At 45.4% G+C, this 26,340-nt stretch overlaps 2 protein-coding genes across 5 annotated transcripts in view; both read right to left on the bottom strand.

Moving 5' to 3' along the window:
* Nucleotides 1-515: 515 nt before the first annotated feature.
* egr3 (early growth response 3) lies at nucleotides 516-11,049 on the bottom strand. 3 transcript variants are annotated; one of them, XM_086111037.1, is made up of 5 exons: nucleotides 10,933-11,049; nucleotides 9,063-9,087; nucleotides 8,931-8,972; nucleotides 7,351-7,930; nucleotides 516-5,563 (listed from the first exon to the last, which is right to left on the bottom strand). In XM_086111037.1, exons 4-5 carry the CDS (start codon nucleotides 7,502-7,504, stop codon nucleotides 4,485-4,487), a joined length of 1,233 nt encoding a protein of 410 aa, XP_085967163.1. In that variant the 5' UTR covers nucleotides 7,505-7,930; nucleotides 8,931-8,972; nucleotides 9,063-9,087; nucleotides 10,933-11,049; the 3' UTR covers nucleotides 516-4,484. The 3 variants fall into 3 exon arrangements, with proteins under 3 accessions (XP_085967163.1, XP_085967162.1, XP_085967161.1); XM_086111036.1 differs by having other exon boundaries at nucleotides 8,931-8,979; nucleotides 10,933-11,040; XM_086111035.1 differs by having other exon boundaries at nucleotides 7,351-8,979; nucleotides 10,933-11,040.
* A 25-nt stretch (nucleotides 11,050-11,074) lies between these two features.
* pebp4 (phosphatidylethanolamine binding protein 4) overlaps nucleotides 11,075-26,340 on the bottom strand; it is a 48,909-nt gene continuing 33,643 nt past the window's right edge. The window contains exons 5-7 of one of the 2 annotated variants that reach the window (XM_086111038.1): nucleotides 22,015-22,060; nucleotides 21,157-21,267; nucleotides 11,075-12,737 (exon numbers count right to left, since the gene is read on the bottom strand). In XM_086111038.1, the coding sequence (XP_085967164.1) occupies nucleotides 12,646-12,737; nucleotides 21,157-21,267; nucleotides 22,015-22,060 (249 nt within the window). In that variant the 3' untranslated portion in view covers nucleotides 11,075-12,645. Of the gene's footprint in view, nucleotides 12,738-15,885; nucleotides 16,816-21,156; nucleotides 21,268-22,014; nucleotides 22,061-26,340 lie in introns of those variants that run through there. The other variant, XM_086111039.1, reaches the window with a different exon arrangement.

The raw sequence follows: 26,340 nt of genomic DNA, 5'->3' as shown, positions 1-26,340 counted from the left end.
CACGCAGTGTGAGAGAAGAAGTGAGAATGTTGGAAGGACAATGTACCTGCTAACAATGCCTTGAACATCTGGCATTTCCTGTCAAAGAAGAACATTGCCATGCTGGACCAACCTCCCCCTCACGAGAATTGGCAATTGGCGCTGTGTCATCCTTCCCCCCCCAACCCTCTTCACAAGGTCGAGGGCATCATCAGGGGACTTGTTTTGAAGACGTGGAGGGCGTAGCTGGTCATAAGAATCCTTCCAGGAATGCATGAAGGCTGGGAAAATGCATTCAACTGCTGGGCAGATTTCATAAAAGGGAAAAACTTGTCGTTTGGATCAAACCACCAGAGATAAATTCCTTGTGTGTTTTAACATAATCAGCCAATAAAGACGATTCCGATTTAAAATGTATCTTTTGTGACACAAGTCCTGGAACTTTTCTGATCATCTCGTATTTGTGCCTCGAGACCCTAATGAGGATAAGCAATACAAAAAAAAGTGGATAAATGGATGTGTAGTGGACCAAATGCTCAGTATGCGGTATCTTTCTTTATTCAAGTACTTACATAGAAATGACAAAACATTTGCATGACAAGTAAACAAGGATAGAGTAAAATTCATTTCAATATTCAGCTCGTCATAAAAGGACCTTATTGTAAGGTAATAGAAACATGAAAATTGTCCAAAGACATCCACGACATGTCAAACAAGACTTCTTGTTTTTCTTTAAAAAAACAAAAAAAAAACCCCAAAACAAACCCTAACGGAACAGTTATCCCAGTGTGCGTCTCAAATTGTCCAACTTGGAATGGTTCTTATCCCATTATTCCCACCCGTTGTATTTTCATGCATAATAAAGAAATGAACACCGCCCACACCATCGGGCAGGCAGCGCTTGGGAATGTTTCCGTGCACATGCAGACATGTGGATATACTGCCATGAAAAGGGAACACAACACAACAGAAAAAAAAAACAGTGCGCGTGTGAACACCGTAGTGTTGCCCTAGATCAGTGTTTTTCAAACTTTTTTTTTTTTTTTACCCCCCTCAGGAAAAGCACTGCTTGGCACCTACTCTTCCAAAACCATTGGTAACTACACCCAACAGAATCCAGTGGACTGGCTGAACTTCAAAGGTTGTGCAGGTTTGAAATTGATAAGTCCTTTTTGGGGGTCGGGGGGGTTAGCACACTTTGAGAAACACTGGCCTAGATAGCCACGAGATCCCTGAAGCCACCCCGTGAGTAGCCTGAACTATCTACACACAAGCCCAGTCGGACAATTAAAACACAAACATTAGCATACGGCTGCCTTCCACTCGCAAGCAGACTGAGGTCACATTATTATTATTATTTTTTTTTCTCTGTGATTTGGAGTTTTCATCGCATATTGTTTTTGATCAGCCAACCCTGCGACCCAGTTTGGCACCAAAATGGCTGCTGATGTTGGACCGTTTCCAACATGGAGCCGAGAAGGAAGATGAGGCATATTCCACCCTCCAGTTTTGTAAAAATATAAACAATATTGTTCTCGGAAAAGGGACTGTTTAATATTCTGTTTAAAAACAAAACAAAACGAATCTATAGGATTCACGCAGGGGGATTATTTTCCTGCTGCCACCAAAGTGTAGAAGTGAGGGGGTGGGAATGAGGGAGAGCATGAATCCATCTGTTCATTACAAAAACAAAAAAAGACAAACACAGTCAAGAGGATGCGACCAATGACATATTGAATATGTGAGGTTGTAATTACATGGCTTCATTTAGTCATGGAAAGAAAACAGCGCGCCACATTCCTCAACACAATGCAACGGCGAGGAGGCCGCAGTCACGATATAATTACACACCTCCATTCTCACTAAGTGTCAATTTAACAATAGCTTTTTTTTCTTCTTCTTCTTCTTCTTTTTGGTCAAATATATTCAAAAATCTCTTCACAGAGGTGGGGAACCAATCGCCTGCGAGCACCTTTGACCCAGGCTGTGAAATTCTCCAACCAACTGAAACCCATCAGAGGGATTGCGATCAAAAAAGCTCCATTTCGTCCGCACATGCTCAGAGTATATAAAACAAATATTAAATCCATTGTTAAATGCGATTTTTGGTTGCCAATTTACAGAAAAAAAAGGTTCCCCACCCCCGCTGCATTGTTCACTGGCTAATGCTCGAAACATCAATACATTGAACATAAATAGTTTCTCTATCTACTCACATCATAGACGATATTGCTTTGTGCGTACTGCATGGGAATAGCTGCTACATGACATTTCTTCATGGAACTCGCCAACGACCCGATGGTGACTTCAGTGATTTAAATTGAGCCCCCCTACCCCGTTTTTAAAACATTTTAATGTATAGTTAATCTTCAATTCTCTGGGTTCCTGTTCATTTATCCACGCAGATGAGTTGAGAAAAGACCCCGTGAGGCCCAAATAATTGGAAAGTCAGTGGACACTCGCCAGGAAGCTCGGCAGTGAAAACTGGTTGTTCCAGCAGAGAGTGACGCTTCTCCTACAACGTGCTCTCTGTTAGAGCGCTTGTCCACAATCCACGTTTCATCCCGACTTCTCGATCCACTCGCCCGCCCTTGATGACGCCATGTAGAAAAGTCTCGCTCCAGCACAAAGGACTCTGTCATTTTACAAGCGCTGCTGATTGCTCAACAAAAAAAAAGAAAATATCTGCCAGCCCAACTCGATGGTTCTTGAGAACATCGATAATTTGATCATCCATAAAGTTCGAGGAATCAAATGACAAGTAGTCTTGCCACACAAATGTGGTTATTCAGCCCAAAATGTGCGTTAAGCGTCATGAAATGATGTCATTTCACTTGACAGCTCGTGGCCTTTTGGCAACCGACGTCGGATTCTGGCGTTAGTTTCCCTTTCTGAGTAAACCGTGCTGATTTAATTGTTTCGTTACATAAGTCGAAAAGAAAAGGGGTCAGCATTTGATGACCGGTGATATAGAAACCAATATGTGGAAGAAGCCCAGTGTGTCTTTTGTTCCAAATGTGAGGACGGTTTTGTGGAAGAATACGTGATGTGTGTTTTTAACCTCCTTTCAAGCACAATGGTCAACTTAAAACCACTTGGAGGAGGGCGGCGGGGGGCGGGGGGGGGGGGGGGTGACGCAGAAGTTCAGGAGACAAAGCAGTCGTTTAGCCTTCTGCAAAGTGGAAGAAGAGTTTACCACTGTATGGAGGGTGCAATTGCCCCCGCCCCCCCCCTCTTATATTAAATGACATCTTTGAATTAACTTTAAAACCTATCCTCCATCAGCTTTTGGTGCATTTGAGCACATGGCATGGACCGCAAAAACAAATGTAAATCTGGTCCAAAAGCAAGCAAGGAAACCCTTTTGTTAGCTCAGTCGTCACGTTTAAAAAAAAAAAAGGGATTTGGATATTGAATTGTTTTTTTTTCTTTCTTCTGTTAGCTGCCCATCATTTGGATTCTCAAACCAGCAAATGTGCTTTTCAAGAGTGGATGTCAACACTGGCAAGTAGAAGGGAAAAATTCAATATCCTGCTCGTTTGCAACACAGTGTCGCATATTTGTTGTGGTGTCATGTCACTGGAGAACTAAGAATGGAAAGCGTTGGTGCAAGTTCAATAAAGGCACCCCTTTAAAATAAAAAATGCTGTCTAATGAAAAGCATGGATCCAAAAGAAACACGAGTGTTTGTTTTTTCCGATTTTTTTTTAACTCAAATAATTCGGAGGTGTTGTTTTTGTTTGTTTTTTTTCGCGCCACAGCAAGGAATTCTAAATTGGCACGCAGCCACGTAACCGGCACGATCCATGAACCATTCGCTGGATATTTCGACGTCGTCAAATGAGAACGGGAGATAGTTTGGAGTCTGGCCTTTCTTTGAACCCCGCGTGGAAGCCGAGCTCGCTCATGTTATGTTTGGCAAATATCAGGCACAATAAAAAAAGAACAACAAGCTTGGCTGAGTTACCACAATACATTTGGCACATTCATTGGAGAAAACAACATTAAAAAAAAAACACTACACAATAACAAAAAAAAAAGAATTCCAAAAAAAAAAAAAAGAGACAAGTGCCACTAATTCGGTGTCCATGACAGTACACAAACACAACCAAATTGCACTTTTCAACAGCCTAGTAAAATGAATGCATACATCTCAGACAACTCACCCTTTCGCTTTGCTCCTCTCATTATTTACTCGGATGGTTGTGATAAATTTTGGCTTGCTCTCAGTTAAGAAATGTACAAAAGTGGAACCGGGGCAAAGCCAGCCTTGATGCACAATAGCCTTTTGGGCGGAATGTACTAAGATTCTCTTACGTCGGCACGGTAGCCTCCCCCCCTTTTGCTCGGACCAACGGCTTCCATCTCAAAACAGACGGACGGGAGTGAGGAGAGGATGTGAGCGAGAGGAAGAGTCACCTGTTGCTTTTCTTCTCCTGGACGCGGCCCCATCGTCCCGAGTCCGCGTTGGGGTCAGACTCCAGTCCGTGCGCGGGTAGTGATGGTCACGAGGGCCCCATGGTGGGCCCCCCGCAGGCGCTCGGCGGAGAACTGTGGCTCCCGACCACGCCGTTGCCTTTGTCGGAGGGTTTCTTGTCCTTCTGTTTCAGGTGAACCTTAGCGTGTCTCTTCCGCTCGTCGCTGCGGGCGAACTTGCGGCCGCAGAACTCGCAGGAGAAGGGCTTCTCGCCGGTGTGCGTGCGGATGTGCGTGGTCAGGTGGTCGCTGCGGCTGAAGGAGCGCATGCATATTCGGCACTGGAAGGGCTTGTGGCCCGTGTGGATGCGCAGGTGGCGCGTTAGCTCGTCCGAGCGCGAGAAGCGCCGGTCGCAGTTCTCCGCCGGGCAGGCGTGCGGCCGCTCGTGGACGGGCGTTTTGCTGGGCCGGTTGGGGTACTTCCGCGGTCGGATGGGCTTGAGCGTCAGAGTCTGCGGGGGAGGGTGGTGAGAGGGGGCGTGCTGCTGCCCGCCGATGAAACCCGGGTGGATCTGTTGCTTGTCTTTGAACGCTCGGATGGTTTCCAGAGGAGTGATGGGCGGAGGGTTGACCCGGATGGGGTCCATAGTCTGAAAGGGCTTGTGCTCCATCACGCCGACTTCCCCCTGGTGATGGAAGAGGTTGTAGTCGGGGATCATGGAGAAAAGGCTGCCGTCCATGGAGGCTTTGGACGTGGAGTGATAGTCATTGGCGGGGTACGCCAGAGCCGTGCTGGTGGCGGGACTGTGGTGGAAGGACACCTGGTCCTGGTACAGCTCACCGCACGTGGAGTAGGCAGGCAGCGGCGGGCCGTAAACCTGCTCCATGTCCGAGTTCTGTCCTCCCATGCCGGCCGCCGAGGACGGCGTCTGGGCGCTCACCGTGCCGGGCGACGGAGAGACGCCCAGGATCCCCGCGCTGACCAGGCTGATGATGTTGTTGTCGGAGCACCAGCCCGAGCCGCCGATGCCGCCCGAGGGAGGCGTGTCAAAGGCGAACTTGCCCAGGTAGGTGACGGTCTGCCCACTCCGGTTGGACTGGAAGCTGGACCCGTACTGAATCTCCGCACCGGCTTTCTCGCTTCCCATGCCGATATCCATGATATTGTCTAGGTTAGAGCAAAACAAAGAAAGAGGTCATCCGCATGGGTTCCTTCAGCATCACTCGGCGCACTCTGTAAAAAGTAACACTGATTCACGTCGCACGTTTTTTTTTTTAAGTCAAAGTGATAGTCCACCAAGTTTGTCCTCAATCAAAAAGAAGTTCGAGTTTCATACAGAAAGGCGACTGCCGTCCGAGCACTAAAGTCAAGTGAAGTGAATTGTGCATCTAAAGCCGCGGCGACTGTCCCTCTGCAATCCCACAAGCCCTCATAAATCACAACCTAAACACCCCCTTTGATCCAGCCATTGTGTCGCTCAGGAGGGCAGCCAAGCTCAGTGGTAACATCATCTGACTTCCTTGGGGGGGGGGGCGCGAAGGGGGGACACCTCCTGCACCATGCGTGCTCACTTATTTGACACACATCTGTACATAACAGAGGAGGAGTGAGGGACTTTTAAGCATTCGTGGGCTTCACGAGATTGGAACATGAATGTGCAATGAATTTGACATCTTACATCTCAAAGATATGAGGCATTCATTTCACACACACACACAAAATGCATGAACAGGATGCAATTTAATATCACTCCTTGTAAATTACAGGAATGTGGCCAACGGGAAACCTTAAATGCAAGCATATACTACCGAATGACCCTTGCTATTTTAAAAGCTGTTTTTTATGCTGGATGCCTCATTTCACGGGGGACATTTTTAAACAGCAATATGGATCATACGGTGCATTCCATTATATTTGGAAAAATAACGCATTAGGTGGGAATTAAGAGAACGCACTTGCTTTGTAAAAGCCGTTTTATAATTCTGAACTTTTTTTGTAATTGTCTCATGTTTTATTCTTTTATTTAGGACAGACAAAAGGCACGTCTAACGTATAAATAATTTGCCGTCACCTTTTAATTTAACATTAATTATACATAGGGTGTAGGCGTATGAGATATTTATACGTGAAACTGTGTGCGCGCGCGAATAAACGCATTTATTTTTTCAAGACGTTGCTTTTATTTGTCAGCACAATTTAGGTGGGCGTAAATATTCAAATCTTGACGTGCATGGATTGTGCGCAGCGCGGAGATGAAGACGCGCACACAATTGTTGCAGATTGATTTCCTGCCAGCGTGCGCCAACTGCGACGATTCACGTCGACGGAATTAATAGAAAATAAACACGATCATCTGGATTAAGGTGGAAAACGGGGCCTCGCGGTTTCGGTGCACGAAAGGAGGTTTCGCGCGGGCCTTGCGTGCAGTCTTGTCGGGAGGAACGAGCGCGTCAAACGTCAGCGCTTGTGATTTGAGAAGTCGGTGTCAATAATAGCTTGATTTTAAATTGTGAATGAACCCTTATTTATAAGTCATTCCAACGGTCACGTTTCCGTCGCTTGCCATAAATCGGCGGTGTGGGTCTATGTGGGAATTTTCGCTTTAGTATTTACAAATGGTAATCACAGGAATGTGGTATTAAATATTGTCAAAGGCGGTTTTTTTTAAATGATCTGTAATTTTATTTATGCCGCGTCATAAATAAAAACTACAGCCTACATTTAAGTAGTGACGGAGTTCCACAGGTGCGCGCTGTTGCCTGGGGCCGGCGCGCCACTCGGGTCACACTCGAGCACCGAGCGGCGGAATGCGCGCGAGGAGCAGCGCGCTAACAGGTGCTCCGGCACAACTTCTCGCGTACTTCCTTCTCTCATTCAAAAAAAATAATTCGGCTTCAGTTAAAAAAAAAAAGACAAAATAATTGCAAGAAGATGAAACGGCACTTTGTTCTTACCCGTGTTCATCTGCGAGTAGTGGTTAATAGATTCCGTGCTGGTGAAAATGTTCATCGACGTGGGGACGTCCTCTTCGGGGTACAGGCTGTCGGGGATGTTGTTTATTAGACTGCTCATGGTAAGAGGAAGCTTCTCCGCCACTTTCCCGGTCATAGCACTGCGAGTCACTCCGGCATGGGTGAGAGGAGGGGGGACCGTCGTGCCCGTATATCCCCCTCAGTTGCGAAGAGTCGGGGTCCGGCGGCGGCAGCGGCAGCGGCTCCTGGTGCCTTCCGAAGTTTTTGTTGTCGTTTTGTTTATCTCCTTCCAGAGGCGTCGCCACTTCCGCGTACCCCGGCGGCTCCTGTGTTATGACTCGGGAGCGACGTGGATACCTTTTGTGGGCTGCTTGTGGTTCCAGTGTGGACTGTGCAAAAAAAATGAGTGGTGGCGGTGTACTTGCTCTATTGGAGCTGGCTGGGAGACTTCAGTGTGGCGGCATTAATAGTGGGCTGGAACCTTGGCGTGACGTAGATGCCCATATAAGGACAGAGAGCTCGGCTCCCCAGGCTCCCCGCGCGTCAGACAACCCCGTGGAAACTGCAAGTGGAAGAAGGAAATGGCTTCGGGGGGTAAGTGGGGCGGCACGAGTGGTTATCACAACGCCTCGCACTTCAGAGGTTGCGGGTTTGAATCCTGCGTGGAGATTGCATGTTGTCCGAGTGCTTACAAAAGGTTCATGGAAGACCACCAATGCTGAAATCAATTATTTGTTTGAACTTAAATTATATATACAGTATGTATAAATAATAGCCATTTTGATTAAAAATCACTTCTCGCAAAATAAGTCCATTGTTCCTCTTTTGTTTACTTTTTAAATAAGGCAATGAATGGGGAATACCAGGTTTACTTTGCATGGCTTTCCTGTTCTTCCATCAATTTGACTTATTTGACACATTTAACTTTGTAAGTGGAGCGTTTCGCTACAGAAAAAAAAAAGACAGCCAACATGCACGGACATCGCCAGCTGACGCACATCACCGGTTTGTCAACAAAGGCAGCAAGACGCGCTTGCTTCGGCTGCCGGGGTTAGGTCGACCCACGTGACCGCCACAACGTGGAAACTCCAAATAAGGAGGCGTCCGGTCACGCCCCTCCCTGCCTTCCTCTGCCCTATATGGACAAGTTCCGGGTTAAGTTGTAGTGGAAAAGTGATCTCAAGCCGCAGGAAAAAAAGGCTGTAGACAAAACGTCACGGCGCCGATTTTGCCAAGCAAAGTTGTGGGAAGGAAACACGAGTTAAAAATATCGCAACAACTTCTCTTTTTACCACACTGTATATACTTTATAAACAGTACATGTCAACGTAAGGGCAAAACTGTACATGATGCATTTTATTTTGGACTAGGGATGAAAAAGCTTTGCATAGAAAAAAATACCCACCACAAGACTGAAAAGGAAAAGTGAATATTCAGACCCAAGAAATTAATAATAGCTTCTGAATGAAGCACGAGTGTGTAAAAAGAGTGTAGGTTGGTCTGAATCATGCTGTGTTTTGGGGCCTTACACACACTGTTGTAGTGCCGCGTGTGCTGATTACCAGTTAGGCCAGTGTGTGGAGTATCCTTCTCCCCGTCGCAGGCTGGCCACTCAAAACAGCAAAATAAACAATGCTATTAAATTCAGTTATGGGGTTATTGGCGTCTAATAATATTGATTGAATTAAACATACCGTAGGTGGATGCTACAGTGCGAATCTGTCACAAAAACATAAGCATACAAAACTCTTATGCAACGCTAGTGTGCAGTAAAGATTTCCTTAAATAGCAGCAAGGTGGATTGGAGGAGGCCTTTGTGCGTACACTAACACATAAGCAGTCGAGCTAGCGAGCGACTTTATAACAATGAAAATAAGGCTGGCTTAAAATACCATCAACAGCACTACTCTTTACAACCATTCTCTATGCAATCTGACTTTGCGCTGAAAATATGCCATGTCTACTTAATTTCTATCAGATCATCTATAACACCAGGGAGAGAACTGATTAACAACATCCATTCATCTGAGTGCGTTTACTGGCTCTGGCAGGTGCTGTCGTTTTAGTTAGCAGCCGAGCTCATGTCAGCTCAGCGTCTGTGATTGACAGTGTGTGTGTGTGTATTTGTTTTTCTCTTGCCCTTGAGAGGAAGTATCTATTCGAGGAAAGGTGTTTCTGCTCAAGTGGACCCCGCTTAGAGTAGGAGACCCCACTTGAGGAAACCTGATAAAAGAGCGCTGCGGTGTTTATCAATGCAAACAAATGAAACAGAGCCCTTTGTCCATGATAAACATCCAGTGCAGCCCATATCGTCATCATCCATCAGGAGAGATGCGCGGCCGAGTAATTGTTTGCTTGGAAAGTTGGCTGGCTCAGATGGTCCACCTGACCTGTACCTGTTCCTGTTCTAGAGACCATTTCCAACACAGTGTCACGTGGGATGTTTGACGGCACAGTCCTGGCTCATTTGCACACAGGGATTCCATGGAAGTAATCACCATCTACAGCTCATGGAAAACCCAGGGCTACATAGTCAAATCACCATTTCTTTTTCCAAGCCTCAGAACGGAGGCTCAAGCTGTTCCTCTGGTGTTTTTTCAACCCCAAAAATAAAATTGATGGTTGAAACAATTAATTTTTGTTACTGTCAGATTATTATTAATGTATTTACAGAAACAGTGGGCGGGAATGTTTATTTACTCCACTATAGATGGAGGGCAGTGTTTATCCGGCCTGTTAAGGGGATGCAGGGAGTTGGAGCCTACCCCAGCCGACTTTGGGCAAAAGGGAGGCTACACCCTGGAGTTGACGCCATCATATCCTATCGAGTGACAACCATTCAAACTCGCATTCACACATTGAGTGAGTGGGAACTAAAGTCGGGTGCATCAACCAATTCATCCTGAACGATTATTAGAATTTAAATGGAAATGGGATATGAAGCCAAATAAAATGAAACATTTAGAGAAATGTCCAAAACAGGAGTTGACTCAACAGAACAAATTGAATACTGGCTGTCTCCAAATTGACATGCCGCATCCTCGGGAGGCCGCATTTCCGGCCGCATGACATCACTTCCGGTGCGACGCGACCGCAGGTGGTGTCCAAATTGACATGAAGCCTCTCCTTATGTGTTGTGTTGTATTCTTTTGTCATTTTATGTGAACTGTTCTTTTGATTGTGGCGCGGGCACCCGCAGCGGCTCCTCTCTCCTCTGTGGTTGAGAGGAATGACATTTCATATGTTCTGTATGTTGCACACGTAGCACATTTGACAATAAAGTTGACTTGAACTTGAACAAATTCGGATCCCTGATGAGAAATTATATCTAGTTGAGGGACAAATTTACGTTTCTGTGGATGTTGACTAATCAGGGCAAGGAGTCACTCTTTGAGGAATTGTGGGCCCAAAAATGTGTTTCACTCTTCATATTCTGAGGAGTCTTGGTGTCACAAACACAGCCAGGGGAGACACCTTAACGCAACAACAAGTCAAAGCCGGCATTGCATTCTTCAGTGTTGAATGTTGATTAAAACAAACAAGCGGTAGTGTGAGTGAATTTACCTTGAGGACAACATTGAAATCCCACGGCACAGCCAACATAGGTCACTGCGCAGTGAGACAATAGCGTCACAATAAAGCGTGTTGATGTCGCATTTCCGTTCCCAATCCTCCAGTGAAATCAACCAGCACTCTTAAACGGTGAGAAAGAAAAAGTCATTGCGCTTTATTAGATCACTTTTGTCTCGGTTAGGCAACAGAGTTGATTAAATAAATTCGTTTTAATTAATGTCAGTTGGAATACATTAGGAACATATTAAATACATTGGCAATATTCTCAAGGGTGGCGCTTGTCGGCAAACGACAGCTGTCAGTCTGTCAACACCGCTGACATTTGGGAGTAAAAATAAAAAAACGCACTCGAGGAAGCCGGGTGACAAATGCAGTTGTTTCTGGCAGCGCGGTGCCGAGATATGAATGGAAGCAAAGCAGCGGTTTTATTTTTAAAGTCAAAATCTTGGCAATGCACCGGATTGCTAATGCAGTCCAAGTAGATGTTTTTTGTTGTTTTTTTTATGTGGGGATTGGTGGTTGGGGGGGTGTAGTTCTCTTCCACTTGGCATGTTACACAATGAGTGTGGGATTATAGTTGATTTGCCGATTGTGAAAATGTTTGACAGGTAAAAATCAAGGTGGAGAGTGATGATGTTCCACCTGATGGATACTTAACAGTTGTTGTGTATGTTTGCGGAGCTTTGACTGCCAAGTCCAGGAAGCAAACAAAGCGGACACGGAACAAAATTGATCAATGATCTCTGAGGGTTCATCAGAAGGGCACACAGGAGTTTACCGAGGCTGGCTTATCCACCAAAGGAACATTACCTACGCCCGCCCGGACCACTGCGGAGACACAGAACCGAGGTCAATCAAAAGCCCAACCAAAGATTGATCATCACAACATCAAAGTCGGCGATGGAAATCCAGACATCTGGGGTATTGATACGAGAACCATCCCAGAGGAGAAGTGCTGGTTAGAAACCAATACTCCTCCCGATTACGCTGAGCCACCCTGCTACAAAGCAGCACGGAGTCAGAAAAGTATCCGCAAGTGGAAGGCTTATAAAGTTGACCTGCCAGGTGGATCTTTTGCCGCGACTCTCCAAAGTTCAAAATGGGATGGTCACGTCAAAGTCAAGGACGCGCTGAGATAGCGGGGCTTTTACCTCAAGAAATCAATCAAAAGGTTTCATCGCCAAGTTACTGTTTCCAATTGACAGCGGGCCGGGTGGAAATATGTAAACAAACACATGGTAAGTCCCCTTCACCAAATAAACTAGAGTCCACAACCCCCTCCCTGCCACCCTGTCACTTTTAGTTCCACTGCAACATCCGGTTGTGTTGCGGTCTCGGTTTCACCTCCTACTTCCTTTTTTTTGTTGTTTTTTTTGGGGCGCCGTGACGTGTTTCCGCCCCTGATTTAGAAGCAACTCTTTCCACGCCGGCTTGTGATATCACGGGCCCTTTTCCTTTTCTTGTCAGGCGGCGGTCGGAAACTAATAAGAAATCCCCAGTGAGGCCGAAGCTTATTCCCCAAATCTCGCACGACGGGATCATGTGATCATCAAAAGCCACCAAGAGGGGAAAACAAAAAGAGGAAGCGGGATTGCAATGCGACGAGAAAGATAAACAGACTCATACTACTCATAAGCTTGAAAGTGATTCCAATTCCTGTCGACTGCGCATCACCACAGGTCAAGGACACCTTTGAGGGGATCTTCAGTCTTTGTAGTTTTGTGTGAGAAACTGCACCCTAGCCACAGGCTCTCCCAGTTCAAAAAATGAGACAAAGGCGTCCAGTCTCCATTGACCTGACAGAGAGAGACACAAAGAAACATTTTGTTTTTGTTTTTGACTGGACATCTCCGGCGACATGATTTCAGCTTGGAGTGGCTCCACCCAAAACCTTCCGGAAAAAGTAGGGCCATAGGACACTATCGAAATTGATGACATCAGCCCACCAGCCGAGCCCTGTGGCACAGCATTCTCGTCCTCATTTCAACCAGCATTAAAGAACTATTATTTGGCTTTTTCTTGAGTCTATTGATTTATTTTTATTTTTTTACGGGAAATTAGCATGAAGTAGAACTCGAGCAATAAAAACTCCCGTGGTGTCCAAGTGACCCCCGCTCCCCCCCGGCAGCATAACTGTGCGTTGAAGTGACTGAGCAGAAGTGTTGCTGTGGGTGATGTTAAGAGCTTTTGTAGGTTTTCAATTTCGCGTTTCAGTGATGGTGCTGCCTTCACTCCACCTGTTTTTGTCCATCTTAGGGGATGGCCATTTTGTGACTCACCGTCGACCGAAAATGACAGAATAGTCGCTCGCGTAGCGACCAATCATGGGTCACCCGATTTCTGGGTTTGGTCATGTGACGTTTGCAAGCTGAGCCCTTTGGCACGGGTGTGTGTGCTTTTCAGTCGACAGCAAGTCTTTAAATGGGAATGTTAGCATATTAGCTCCAAAATGCCAATTCTGTTAAAAGTTTTGATGGTGAGCTTTAACGCCGAAAGAGTTCGTTTCAATGGGAAAAAAATGTTTTGAAAGACGACCAAATGGGGTCAACCGGCGTCGCAGAACGGATTGCGGTCAGGCACCAAGGCACCAATGTTCCGCAAACATTCACGAGGACGGTAACACAGCGCTCTCGTCTACGCTGAAGGCACCCAAGGCCTAAGTGAGCCGTGAGTCACAGAGAACAGCACTGCTGAAAATAAAACATGTTGCTGTAATGATGGAGGTGGGAAGATGATATGATTCAGTCGCCTGCACTTTTTTTCCCCCCTTTCCCTCTCTCCTTTTAAACAAACACCAGACGGCCATCCGGCTGGTATGACAATATCACGGCTTAAGATTTTGGAAACCTAAATTGCCAACAGTTTTTCTTTTCCTGTACAGGGGGAAAAAAAGTACCAATTCACAGTCGCCATTTTGTGGCAGTCACCCCTACAAATGCACACACACAACACAGAGAGTATTAAATGACCTATACGGGTGCATATTCTGCTGTACAGTAAATTGCTGACATTCCTCTAGTTCCATTTGGAGCCATAAAAAAAAACAGCTGGACACCATTGGAAAAGAATCTAATACAAAGTGAGCCAACGATTGAAGTGGTGCAAATCTGGAGAGAGAGCACTTTCACAGTTCAGTCGGACTCTGCCTCAGATACAAAACGTTACTGTGGCCAACTCTTTGTTGCCTCCGCCGTTTGCGGCTGGTTTCACCATCAGGGAGACACGATCCACATCCGCCCGCATCACAAAAAGGACATCTGGGAAAGATTCCCCGGACAGCCATCCATTCAGATTTCAGGCACCTTTAAGCCATGGCTTTTTTTTTTTTAAGTATCGTCCAATAAAGGCAATCATCATCAACCGTATTTGGATGCTATTTGTCTTTGCTAGTGCATTGTTGAATGATTTCACACAGAGACCCGGCAAATAAGAGAGCAGTCAGTGCCGTTGATACCAACAGAGACGCGGGTAAGAGAGGTGGGGGAAATGACAGCTGTATCAAAACTTTGTATGTCTAAACACGAGCCATCTCACCCCCCCCCCCCCCACACACAAACCGACAATGACTCATGACTAACCCATTTGACGTGTTAGAAAAAAGCTTGAGAACAAAACTATTGACGCTCTCGAATGTTCAGCTGTATGAAAATTGTTGTAAAACCACCTCTTCTCTCACTTTGCGGTTACCTGGGCGACGTCGTACCAAGAGTGAAAAAGTCTTGATTTTTTTTTTTTTTTGGGAGACGATAACGAGTCAAAGATAGGTTATGGCCATTTCAGCAGGCTCGTTTTGGGTGTGCAGATTAATTTCTGCCTATGAAACTGCTTAGTCATCTCGTAGTTTTATTTATTTTTTTGGGTCCTTCATGATTCTAAAGACTTTAAAATCGAATTTGGAAAGATGATGTAACCGGAGTTGTTTGGTCTTCTGACGGTTCGTGAACTTTGTGACTGTTTAGGTGATTGGTGCGAGCGCCGACTAGGGGGGATATTTAGCATTGGTGAAGCAACTTCGACCATTTTAATCAATGGTAGTGCAATAAAATCATAGCCATTTTCTAGCATATTAAATAAGAGATGGATAATTATATTGTGGTGGTGGTGATGGTGAGCAACGGTAAATGCTGTGGAAAACGAACGGACGGATGAATGGACTGGATGGTAAGAAAACAAAAATGGCTGCTCTGATCTGACAGAAAGGGCTCCGATCATCATGCGAGGGCAACGGAGCCCAGTGACCTCCCCGAAAGACTGCGCATGGCCTGTAACGCCCGCGTCCGTTGGAGATAGCGCACCACCCCCGCAGATGCCTAAATTCCCTTTGCAGGTGTGGAACAAGGTCCCTTCACTCTCAGAACACAATATCGGATGGGCACCGAGCGTGCTCTGACTAGGAGGACATAGTTGACGAGTCAAGTGGTAGATTTGACTCCATTGACACCCACAAACACTTTGAGGTGCGTTGACACTGATGCAGGACGTTGGCGAAGGCTGCCGGAGAATGACAAAGACTCTCCTGCTGCAAGCGTGGCCCTCCATCCAAATTTTTAGTATCTTGCGCTATCACCGGCTGGTTCCGAGCACTCTTAAAATAGGCTGCCCGTGTGTTTGGGAGTGCGGCGAGCATGTTTCCACCGCTCCCATCTAAGCGCTCATGGAAAGGACAGATAGGGGTGGGGTGGGGCAGGGGGGGGGGGCATCCTGAAGGTGATGTGCGTGTCTTCCTGCCTCCTCTTTTGTCTCTGTCATGATTCGGTGTGATGGCGAACCCTGAGATTGTGCAGGTGTACCAAATGTCTCAAGCGATTGTTCTGAAAGGGATTTTTTTGGGGGGGCGCTGGGGGTTAATTTATGGCTAATTTTAGCCATCGAATGCAAATGACACAAGGGTGACAAATCAGGGTCACCTGACCAGAGTCAGATGTCATCTGTCAAGCCGCAAGAAAAGGGAAGCAACTGGGGCTTGGTTTTTTTTGTTTGTTTGTTTGTTTTTTGAGACTCAAATCATTTCACAGTTATTATTCTGTCAGTTCCTTATTATGCAATTGGGGGCATAAGAATCAATAGATTGATTATGCAAAAGTAGTTGTTGATGAACAGAGTCTTGAACTCTGGCAAAATAGAGTGCAGTACTTGGGTGCAACCAGCAGAGGCGCTGTACATTCACAACGAGTCTGCTGTCTCAAGAAGTTCAACCAAGTCAGCAATTGCAACTCCACTCAGGATTCTGTGGTACAGTAAATATTCTCTAGTACGGACTCGTGTTTGCTCTGTCGAATTTGTCCTGATAACAGAAATTCCTCATTTGGGAAATGAGCATGGTACATGTCCTTTATGAACCTGCAAGTATGTTGACAAAATGCACGTGTAACAACACAATCAATAAAATACAAAAATATACTGTCCAAAAACTGTTTATATAACAAAAACTGCAATACAGGTGTATCCCAAAAAAATCACAACAGTAAAATACGTACAGTATTTTAATGTTTATTTTTTTCTGTCTTGGGAAAAAAATGTGTATTTTGGATTGTTTTGTTGGATGCATTCTTTGGTTTATGACAATGTTTGCCTGCGTGTCATACAGTTTTCTTGCTAGTTGCAAGTAACTGTCCCGTTGATCACCGATGTCTGGTAATTCTTGTGCATACTGAAGGATTTTTGTTGCCATTTGCATTGCTTCCTTGCTGGATGGTGGCTTGTCATCAGGAGTTGAATCGATGCCTTGTTTTTTAAAGTTTCATAGATTTGCGTCTTTCCGACTCCAAGTGTCTGCTGGATCTTTTTAACTTTGTGTCCAGCCTCGCTCAAACGGATGCATTTCACTCGCTCCGCTCCAGTCGTTACAGTTCTTCTACGTTTCGATGCGATGATCTACATGACGTAAGTGAATAAAGTTAAAATCTTTCGCGATTACAGTAAAACGCACGCCAATAAAAAGTGGCTTACACGTCTTCGTTTCGAATTTGATGAATGAAAACGGCGAAGCGAACACGTTTCTTCGGTCATGTCGAGTGGGTGCTGCTTTTAAGCTAGTGCCGCGTTCTCCAGGACGTAAGTGAATAAAGTTAAAATCATTCACAATTACAGTAAAACGCACGGCAATAAAAACTCACTTACACGTCGTCGTTTAGAATGTGATGATCGAAAAACACGAAGTGAAAACTTGTTTCAGCGTTGTGTCTTTTCCGCCGCATCGGGTGGGCGTTGTGTGTATTTAAGCTCCCGCGGCATTACACCTCCATCCGGGTTACGGGTAGTGGAATTTCCGCTTACGCAAGTTCCGGTAACACGTAATATCGTAGTCAAAATGTTAATGCATAGGTTTTTATTCCGGGTGAAGGATATTCCTTTCCATAGAATTCCGGGGATGGGAATATTTACTGTATATAGTTGGCATTAAAAGGGGAGGGTCCGAACATTCATAAAGAAGGAGATTCTCGCATTCCTATAAATATAAGAACCGAAACAATTCATTGTTGCACCGAGGGAACACAGTTGTCGCGTTAGGCGTGTCAGCTGTTCTTGACTAACTTTGGGGTGCAAAAGTCACAACTGATCTCAGTTTTTCTCTATCACGTCAGGTTTTCAGCTGTAGGGTCCCCGTTTTTGAAAAAAAACCCCCCTCAAAAATAAAAATGTATATTTTTTTGGGTGGAAAAAAAACTGACTGCAATTTTGGAATCAGCATGTAAATTTTAATTTAAATCGGCATAAAAATCGAACGCAAATTAAATTTTTTCTACCCCGCCCCGTGTTACTTTTTCTCCATAGTTAAATCATATGTCTAACAGAGGAACTGTTCAATGTAATTAAGTTGATTATTTGGAGTGGCGAATATTACATAGGGAAGCTAAAGGAGCAAAATTTGGACCTGACAAATCCAGTATATATGATGAAAAAAATGAAAAAAACTAGAAGCCAAAACGTCAAAGTGTTCTCTGCTGCACAAGCCAAAATTCCTGGCTGTGCGACCGCACGGCGCTCTGATTAATGGTCGAGGCTGTGGGTGGGTGGTAGACATGGATCTGCCCATTACCACACTGCAACATTGCAAATGGCTTCAATTACTGTGGAGTGTGCTGAGCTGGCAGTGTGGGCTTGAGAAGGCAAGATGAGCAACACCACACAAGCCGCGGCACTGCGATGCACTCATTCACGCCGTATGATCATCAGGTTCATATTTTGTGAACAAGGAATTGTGAATCTTGTCATTTTGAAACCTTCACTTTCAGCCAACGATGCCGATGTCGGGTTCCCAAAAGACGAGAAGCCCCCCCCCCCCCTCCCCGCTGCCATTACATCTACAGTATTCACAAACCCGGTGGCACGGCATGTCGAGCAGCTTGCCAAAGTGGCTAGCAAGCATCACGAGGGCCGTGGAGCCCAATGGCCGCCCCCCACCCTGGCACGGGGGGATTCTCTATGATCTCTTCTCGGTGCCAAGAGCGCAGAACGACACACCCCATCCGCCCCCCTGCGGTGTCTTGTGCGACAAGGCCAACTGTCTCCGTCAGGTCACTGACCCACATTTACAACTTGAACACAGGAGACGCAGGCAACTCCCACCATTCCTCACAGCGGCGACGGCGCCCCCCCCCCCCCCCCTCCCTGTATTAACTAAGACGTGGCCCCAGATGAAAGAAAAAAATAAATAAATAAAGGGACAACATATTTGCAATCAAATTGAGTCAGTGGCTGCGCGGCTGGAAGTGGAAAATGATCATTAGGAGTCTCCCACCCACGACTAAATGCTCTCCCATTGTAAATCACATCAATTAATGTCACAGGCTTGACAAATGCGCTCTGTGTCACAGCACATGGGAGGGAGGACAGACGCTAATAAGTGAACGTACTTAACGGAGGAGGTGGAGAGACATGGGATTCCCTCCGCTTGTGCGTGTGCGCGCGGGGGATAACCTTGTCAAAGCCAAGTGGAGGCCAGTCCAATTGTGGCAGGTGCACGACTGAAGCGAGACAAAAGTGCAAACGCGTGGCAGCAGACAACTCGGGATGGGCATAATCAGCTATTCTCATATTGTTTTGTGTTTTTTGTTATTGTAAAGTGTCCTTGGGTGTCTTGAAAGGCGCTTATAAATAAAATGTATTATTATTATTATTATTATTATTCGATTACAGGAGGTCCTCTGTTGACGACATTCGTGGGTTTCGAGGTTTACAAACAGCATCCAATGAACTAGTGAGTGGAATAAGATCTGCCAAAACAGGTCATCAAATCATCCCCCAAAAATATTTGGATGGATTCACCATTTCTTGAACTGAAAATAGTCCAAATCCTCCAATCTCGGTTTCACAATAGGAAATATTCGGATTTCTGTGGCCCTTAATGGAAGCAGAGCGATGATCTTTTGGGTTCAATCAAAATACGACCGCCCAAAAGAAGCTTATTCAGGCATTTGAGCAAATCTTGGCAAACAACAGGGGAAGATGACAAATTATTTGTTTGTTTGAAATGGATCAGACACCTCGATTCGTTCTGAACTCCTGCATATGGGCCAATGTTGTAAGGAGCAGAATAAGAATTGATGGAGCTCAAGTTCCCGTCGCTAAAACTTGCGCACCATTTTGCAGCAAAAAAAAAATAAAAATCATTTTTTCAAATGATTATGTCCATCCCAAGTTAATTCTGTTAAATTTTGACATCATATCATTGCACTTTCGATGATCAAAGAAAAAAAAAAAGAAAAAAGTGACAATTATCCCTTCAACAAGTGGCACAAACAAAATGCTTCATTATGCATGAATGAAACTTGTAACTTGATTTCTTTTTAACGGTAAAAAGATTTTGCTAAGGAGAGGAAATAATCCAAGCCAATTAGAGCAATCCAGAGTAAATATGGGTGGGTCCAGTAGCTTCATTATGAGAAAAATGGGGAGGGGGAATGGGAGGCGGGGGGAGTGGAGCCGATGGCAGAAAATGTCTTCTTCTGCTTGCACAAAAGTCATAAAATATTGTAAACAGCAGGCTGTTATTCATGTTACGATTTCTCTGTATTAACCATGTTTGACATGATGAATACTTCGCCAATCCTTTGAGCTTCGGCGCAACTCCAAAGCCATCACATCACACAGGGTGCCTGCATTGATTAGTGACGTAGGTGTCAAAGCTCCAAAAACAGTGGCAGCTGCACTCCTTCGTGACTCAAACCACCCTCAACTGCACCTCAAATTCTCAGTCGGGACCCGACGAGAAGAGACAGCCAGACACGCCTCCCCGGCGCGGGCTCTGTGCATCCCGCCCGCACGTTCCCACCTTTTCAGGAGCCGTAGGGGTGGGGGGTTTACAAAAACCTCCGGAAAATAATCCAAAAGACAGCTCACCCTTAAACAAACGTCTTTTCAAAAGACACACCATAATGTTACTCATCACTGACTCCCAAGTTGGTCTATTTTCAAAACTATTTTTTTAAGCAAAGGGAATTACAGTAGGTAAAGTGAATGGGTTTTTTTTTCTTCAAAAATTTCATTTGAACTTCAAATTCTGCTTTTGCTGCACTCCATGGAATATTTCTATACAGATCCTGTAGGGGGCGGCCCGGTGGTCGAGTAGTTAGTGCGTCGTTGGCCTCAAAGTGCAGAGGTGCAGGGTTTGATTCCAGCTCTGGCCTTCCTGTGTGGAGTTTGTATGTTCTCCGCCGTGCCTGCGTGGGTTTTCTCCGGGTACTCCGGTTTCCGCCCACATTCCAAAAACATGTGCGACAGGCTGATTGAATACTCAAAATTGTCCCTAGGTGAAATTGTGAGCGCGAATGATTGCTCATCTCTGCATGCCCTGCGATTGGCTGGCAACCGGTTCAGGGTGTCCCTCACCTACTGCCCGAAGACGGCTGGGATAGGCTCCACCACGCCCGTGAAATTCATGAGGATAAACGGATGGATCCCGAACTTTGCGGTCTTTTCTCATAAAACTTAATCAACATTTAAGTTCAACACATTTGTATTTCATCTCGAAGAATTATATACATATATTTTTGACTCATTTACTTACTTCATTATTTATTAAATACCTCCCACAGTGACTCAAAGATGATCATTTCCAGTGGGCTAGATATGTATAGAAATGTTATGCTTTGCGCTTTCCGCGTTTGCCTCTTTTGCTGATTCAACAACATGTTGGCAGTTGCGTTGATTAGCCCTCGTATGATAGATGAGGCTTCGGGGGTCAGAGGGCGAGCGACCTCTGAGAGTCATTACCTCGTCTCGCTGAGTCCAGCCTGTCGGGCGTGATGTCGTCGCCTTGGTGGTACAGCAGGAACTGGTAGCGGTGGAAACCAGTCCCACTTGGTGGCGTTGGAGGATGATAGTCTGCATGGGTGGGAGTGAGCGAGGCGGAAGGGGGGAGTAAAAAAACAAAGGAATTAGCGAAGCGAAGGCTGATGAATGCCGTCTCTTACACACATACACAACGTTGAATGTGATTATAGCAATGATGCAAGTCTGAGCTCAAACTGTGTGAATTGTCATTGCAAATCGAGTCAGGTAAGACATTTTTTTTTTTTATTGATCCTTTTTAAATATGGCAATGGAAGGCCGCCTACCGCTTTGGGTTAAGACGTCATTGATGAGCGAGTCGTGTAAAGAGAATGGATCCTCTGAGATCAGTCATAGCATAATAGAGCCTCTATGAGTGCAACACAACCCGGTCAACTTTTAAGGCCTTCTAATACCAAAACATTTTCACTCGCTTGAAGATGTGTTGGCAAGGTTCTCTGATCCTTCCATGCTGGTCATTAGCCAGTGCGCTTTCGGCGACAAGCTGGTTGCGTTACACAAAATTGCATTGAAACGAAATTGTACCGCTCATACTGTTGAGGGCAGCCGAGCGGCGACTGTTCTGGGGGTCAGAGTTCAACTTTGACATGACATGTTACCTTTTTTGCCATTTTTGGTATCCTTCTTGGCTGGCATCACAAAAAGAGCAATGCAAAGTTGCACCTGAGCTCGTCTCCAACCCCCCCAACACCCGCCAGAACATTTTTGGTGAACTTTGAAGCGTCCACTGTCAACTGAATCACTTAACTCCAAAAGTAAATGAATAAAAATGACACTTACCATTAATAATGGTCCCTTTTAACACTCCATTCTTCAGCGAAGACCACTATGAAATAAAACGTGTTAGTTTGCATCGGTGCTGTCGTCAAATATTTCAATTCAATCAAAACACGCAGGAAATTTTGATACTCAAAAACTAGGGATGTCGGACCGGAAATTCCAATCACGTGATTGGACCCGGACATCCGTAGTAACAACAGAAATGGTAAAATATTAATTCATCACAGACTTGCACTCTTGGAACATTGCATGTGACAAAAACAAAACAATCATTCACATTGTGACATTTGTGCCAACACTGACTGGTATTTGGAACTGCTCCTACAATTTTTTTGCACCTTGACTGAGGCCACGGTTCCATCTGAAGAAAAAAAAAAAAGGCCCCAAAGCTACACAAGATTAAAATAAATTATACATTTGCATCACATCATAAAACCTTGGCATTTGCACAGGTGTGCGTCGACTTCATATCCATGGCAATGATCATGATAGCATTGCTAAAACAAATATAATGGTCGAGGCTGTTGCATGGCGCCGCTTTTGTCATAAATTAAAACCTCAACCTAATGAATTAATTCCAGGGAAAAGAAATGCGCTTGGAGACAGCAGGTTGCATCTTCATCAGATGTCACATGTGCAGTTGCAAAAATAATTATGCACGTCAAGTTCAACTCCCTCATCCCGGGCCAGCGCGCAGATGCTGCACGCCATGCAAATTGCTCACAGGAACGTTTGTTTAATAGACTTGGCTGCTCGCGACGAGACGCTCGCATCCTCGAGTGGGAGGTAAAGGGCTAAATATGTCGTCTGTGAAATGGCCCGAAAAGCACTTGAAGTAAACATGGAAGTCCCCGTCAGCGGCATGGAGTATCTCGCCTCAGCAGCCTCGGCCGAGTTTGCCCGTTCCTGCACGCGCAGGCTCCCCCCGCAGGGTGACCGAGGTACTGTGATGCAACACCGTGAAAGGCCACAAAGGGCGCGCGGCGAAAGTCACGGGACGGATTTGACCCGACCTTATCAGCTCAAGAACTAAATCGGAACAGGAGACAAATAATAGCGTGCCATGAGAAGAGAGAGATTTCTTTTGACAGAAAAAAAAGTGTAATATGAGAAGAGTAAAGTTGACATTTGATGTGCGTGACGATTGGCTGATGCAGGCTCAAACTCACTTGTGATGCAAATGGTCTTCAGAAAAATAGATAGATTGGAGTGGTTGGTTGCCTGATGACAGGCCTCAGAATACTGTGGTCGGTGTACCGATTCCCATTATTTATTGGTAGGTCTATCATGATCAATCTTTCCGGATCATATTTACCCAGAAACCCTCACGATAAAATTGGGACGACAGGCATTTTGCACGAACCTATTGAGCCCTTAAAAATTGCTCGAAAAATGACACGATTGCAAAGATGATCTGAACCTCTTCATCCAGTTTAATGCATTCATGAATGACATAAATCGTGTTTTTGTTGAACGTAACGGCGCAACGGTGAAGATTTACTCAAGTGAGGGCTTTGAAATTTAATTATTGCGTGATGTGGCGCACTAGTCATTGTGTCGATAATCCCGTTGCCGCTGTTTGGGAGGTTGCGTGCTAAATATCAAGTGTACGCTGCCATTGTTTACACACGGCGACGAGCGGCGCTTTTCTGAAGAGTCCTTTCTGCAGGGGAGAATTTTCATCATTTCGCCCCGTGATCAGCCAGAACAAAAAGCTTTATTTAGAACTAGCGAGAGTCTTGCGGCCTGTCAGATGCGAGCCCGTTGCCGTGGCAACACAGTCAACATTTGCGCGTGCAGCTTCTCGAATCTCGATGGCTCAATCCCTGCGCCGTGATCATACTTCTCTTCGACGTATTCCCATTAAAACAACACCAGACCGGTTGCGATAAAGCCGCACTTGTTTCGGACAGACATGACAGTTCAGTGATGGTCACAAGGGGAGTGATGCTCACACTCATCGACAGGACATTCTCACGTGGTGGGTGGCCTACCTCAGGGGACCCCACTGTGGAGGCGGGATGCAGATCACACCCCAAAAAAAAAAAAAAAGTTCTGACTGCTCATTGATCGCAAGCGTCAGTTATTTGATTGAAAAAATAAAAAGTTTCGGTTGTAGTAAGAGATGTGGGTTGTGTGTTGAACTAAAAGACATCTACGGGACACAGTGGTGCCGTTGGCCTTAAGAGAATTATGGCCGCCTTGTGCCACCACCAGTTTGTTGGTCAATTTAGTGCTGTTATATTCATGTGCTCATAGTAGAGGTCCCCGGTTTTACTCCAGACTTGCACCCTCCTATATGGAGCGCGACTTCAATGTTTTTAGGAGCGAGGAGCTCCGGATTTTGCAATTGTGACATGAGATGTGCCCAAATGTGAAGGAAGACGATGGTGCCTTGGGTATTACTGCAAAGTGAAGGAGAGATTCTGAATCAACAGAATTATCGATTTGAAAAATGTTTTTTGCGTGAGCTGTAATCAAACTGTGATATTTTCCCAGCGTACGCGACACCTACGACAATTTCCTCCACAGAAAGAATGCTGGATGTGCACCTTTCTCCAGCTCTGCTCTAAGACTTCGTGAAAATCATTGAAGTGGTTTCTGTGTTGTCCACACAAACAAGCACACGACTTTTTTGGAGGTATTAAAACAAAACAAAAAAACTCCTCAACATGATTCACGACTTTAAAAAAAGCATATATACAAGGCTTTAAAATAAGAAAACAATGTGATGCCACCTTGCACCCTGTCATTTGGGAATACTTAAATTACAGGGCGTGTAGGAGGGAGGAAACCGAAAAACAAAACAAAACAGGAAATGGAACCATTAAAATGATGGATTGCATATTAAAACAATAAATTACATCAACATTATACTTTTCAAGTTAAAGGTTTAAACCAACGATGAGGTGCATTTCTTCTGCAATTCCCAAAGGGAGGGGGGCTTAATGGCAGAGTCCAAATTTTTTATACACCACCACAATGGGTTCGGACCAATACTGGCAAAAATGACGTCAATTTTAATCGTTACGATACCGCAAAATTAGGCCGATATTGAAAACCGCATTCAAATATACCATTCAAAACAATATTCATGAGAAATAAATGTGGTCCGATACATAAATCCCATATAGCCTTCAATTGGAGGAAGTCGCTTTTGACTAACTGCTGCAAAGAGCAGCTGAAGGCAGACCATGTAAAATGTTTGATCAGATACAGGTGTGATAACTACTCTCGGGTAAGATGAGCAATGGTTAGAGAAAAGTATGTCCAAGACTTCCGGCAAGACTCTTGGAGCAAAAGTTAATAGACGGGAGCAGTCCGCGGGGAGGCGGTGGGTCGGTGCACGGGTGCGGTTTCAACAGGAATACCCGCTAGCCCAACATCCCTTTTGCTTTTTTTTTTTTTTTCCTTCTCGTGTGTGGGTGAGTACTTCCCTTTATCGGCACGAGTTCCTCATGCACCTCCTCACGCATCCACCTCTTGCCTCTCCCTCCTATGCACACCCCGCAAGCCCACACCTACGATAATCAGCACCCACGTCCGTCCAAAGCGCGGCTCGGAGCGCATCGTTCTCCCTTTTGCCTGCAGTCAGGCTAACAGACGGGGAGAGAGAGCATGACAGATGGTGTTCACAGCTCTATTTCTGAGGCTGGACTTGTAGCCTGCCTCCCGCCAATTCCACTGAAGCCAAGTGCTCGCGATTGTGCCTCCTTCGTCGTCGCCTCGGCGCTCATTCATTTGCGGGCTGGTTGTGAATTCAAGCTGACGAGAAAACTCTCCGTTTACATTCACGTTGCGCCGAGTTGCCCGTGTGTCATGGCGTGCAAACTTCTGTTCATACCGAAGACAGACCCGTTCGGTTTGGAGTCTAGATTCATAATCTGCCACTTGATTGAGGTCGACTGGAGCAACCCGTGTGATGGGAGCGCCAGTCGCACTGTGGCTGAAACAGGATTGGTTTTAGGCTAATTTAACAATCGATTCCCATCAGCTACCGCAACCAAACAAGGAACCTTTATTAATTGGCGTCGAATGTCCGTGCTTGCGAGTATTTGGACAATGAATGTGTATGGGAACCCGAACGGCTGCTCTGACTTGGCACCAGGACGTAGAAACATAGTTGAACAATGCAAAATCTACTTATGACGACAACATCCATCCATCCATTTTCTGAACCGCTTAAGAGAACCCAATCCACACACACACGCACACACACACTTGTCTGATGAACTTGTTGGCATTTTTCTCCTTCCGAATTCATGTGAAAAGAATCCAAACAAAATTGTCAACTCAAAAGCTGTGCTGACCTCAACTTGAGTGATG

This window comes from Hippocampus guttulatus, chromosome 5 (genome assembly GCF_054856545.1).
Source record: "Hippocampus guttulatus isolate MCC_2025c chromosome 5, RoL_Hgut_1.0, whole genome shotgun sequence".
In the NCBI taxonomy this organism is placed as follows: Eukaryota; Metazoa; Chordata; class Actinopteri; order Syngnathiformes; family Syngnathidae; genus Hippocampus; species Hippocampus guttulatus.
Note: the sequence above shows the minus strand (reverse complement) of the source record. Positions and strands in the feature narration are given on the sequence as shown.

Coding starts and splice junctions, on each gene's coding strand:
- egr3 (XM_086111037.1), bottom strand. CDS start 7,504: ATGACCGGGAAAGTGGCGGAGAAGCTTCCTCTTACCATGAGCAGTCTA. Junction 5,564..7,350: donor CTACTCGCAGATGAACACGG/GTAAGAACAAAG, acceptor GCTCTAACCTAG/ACAATATCATGGATATCGGC.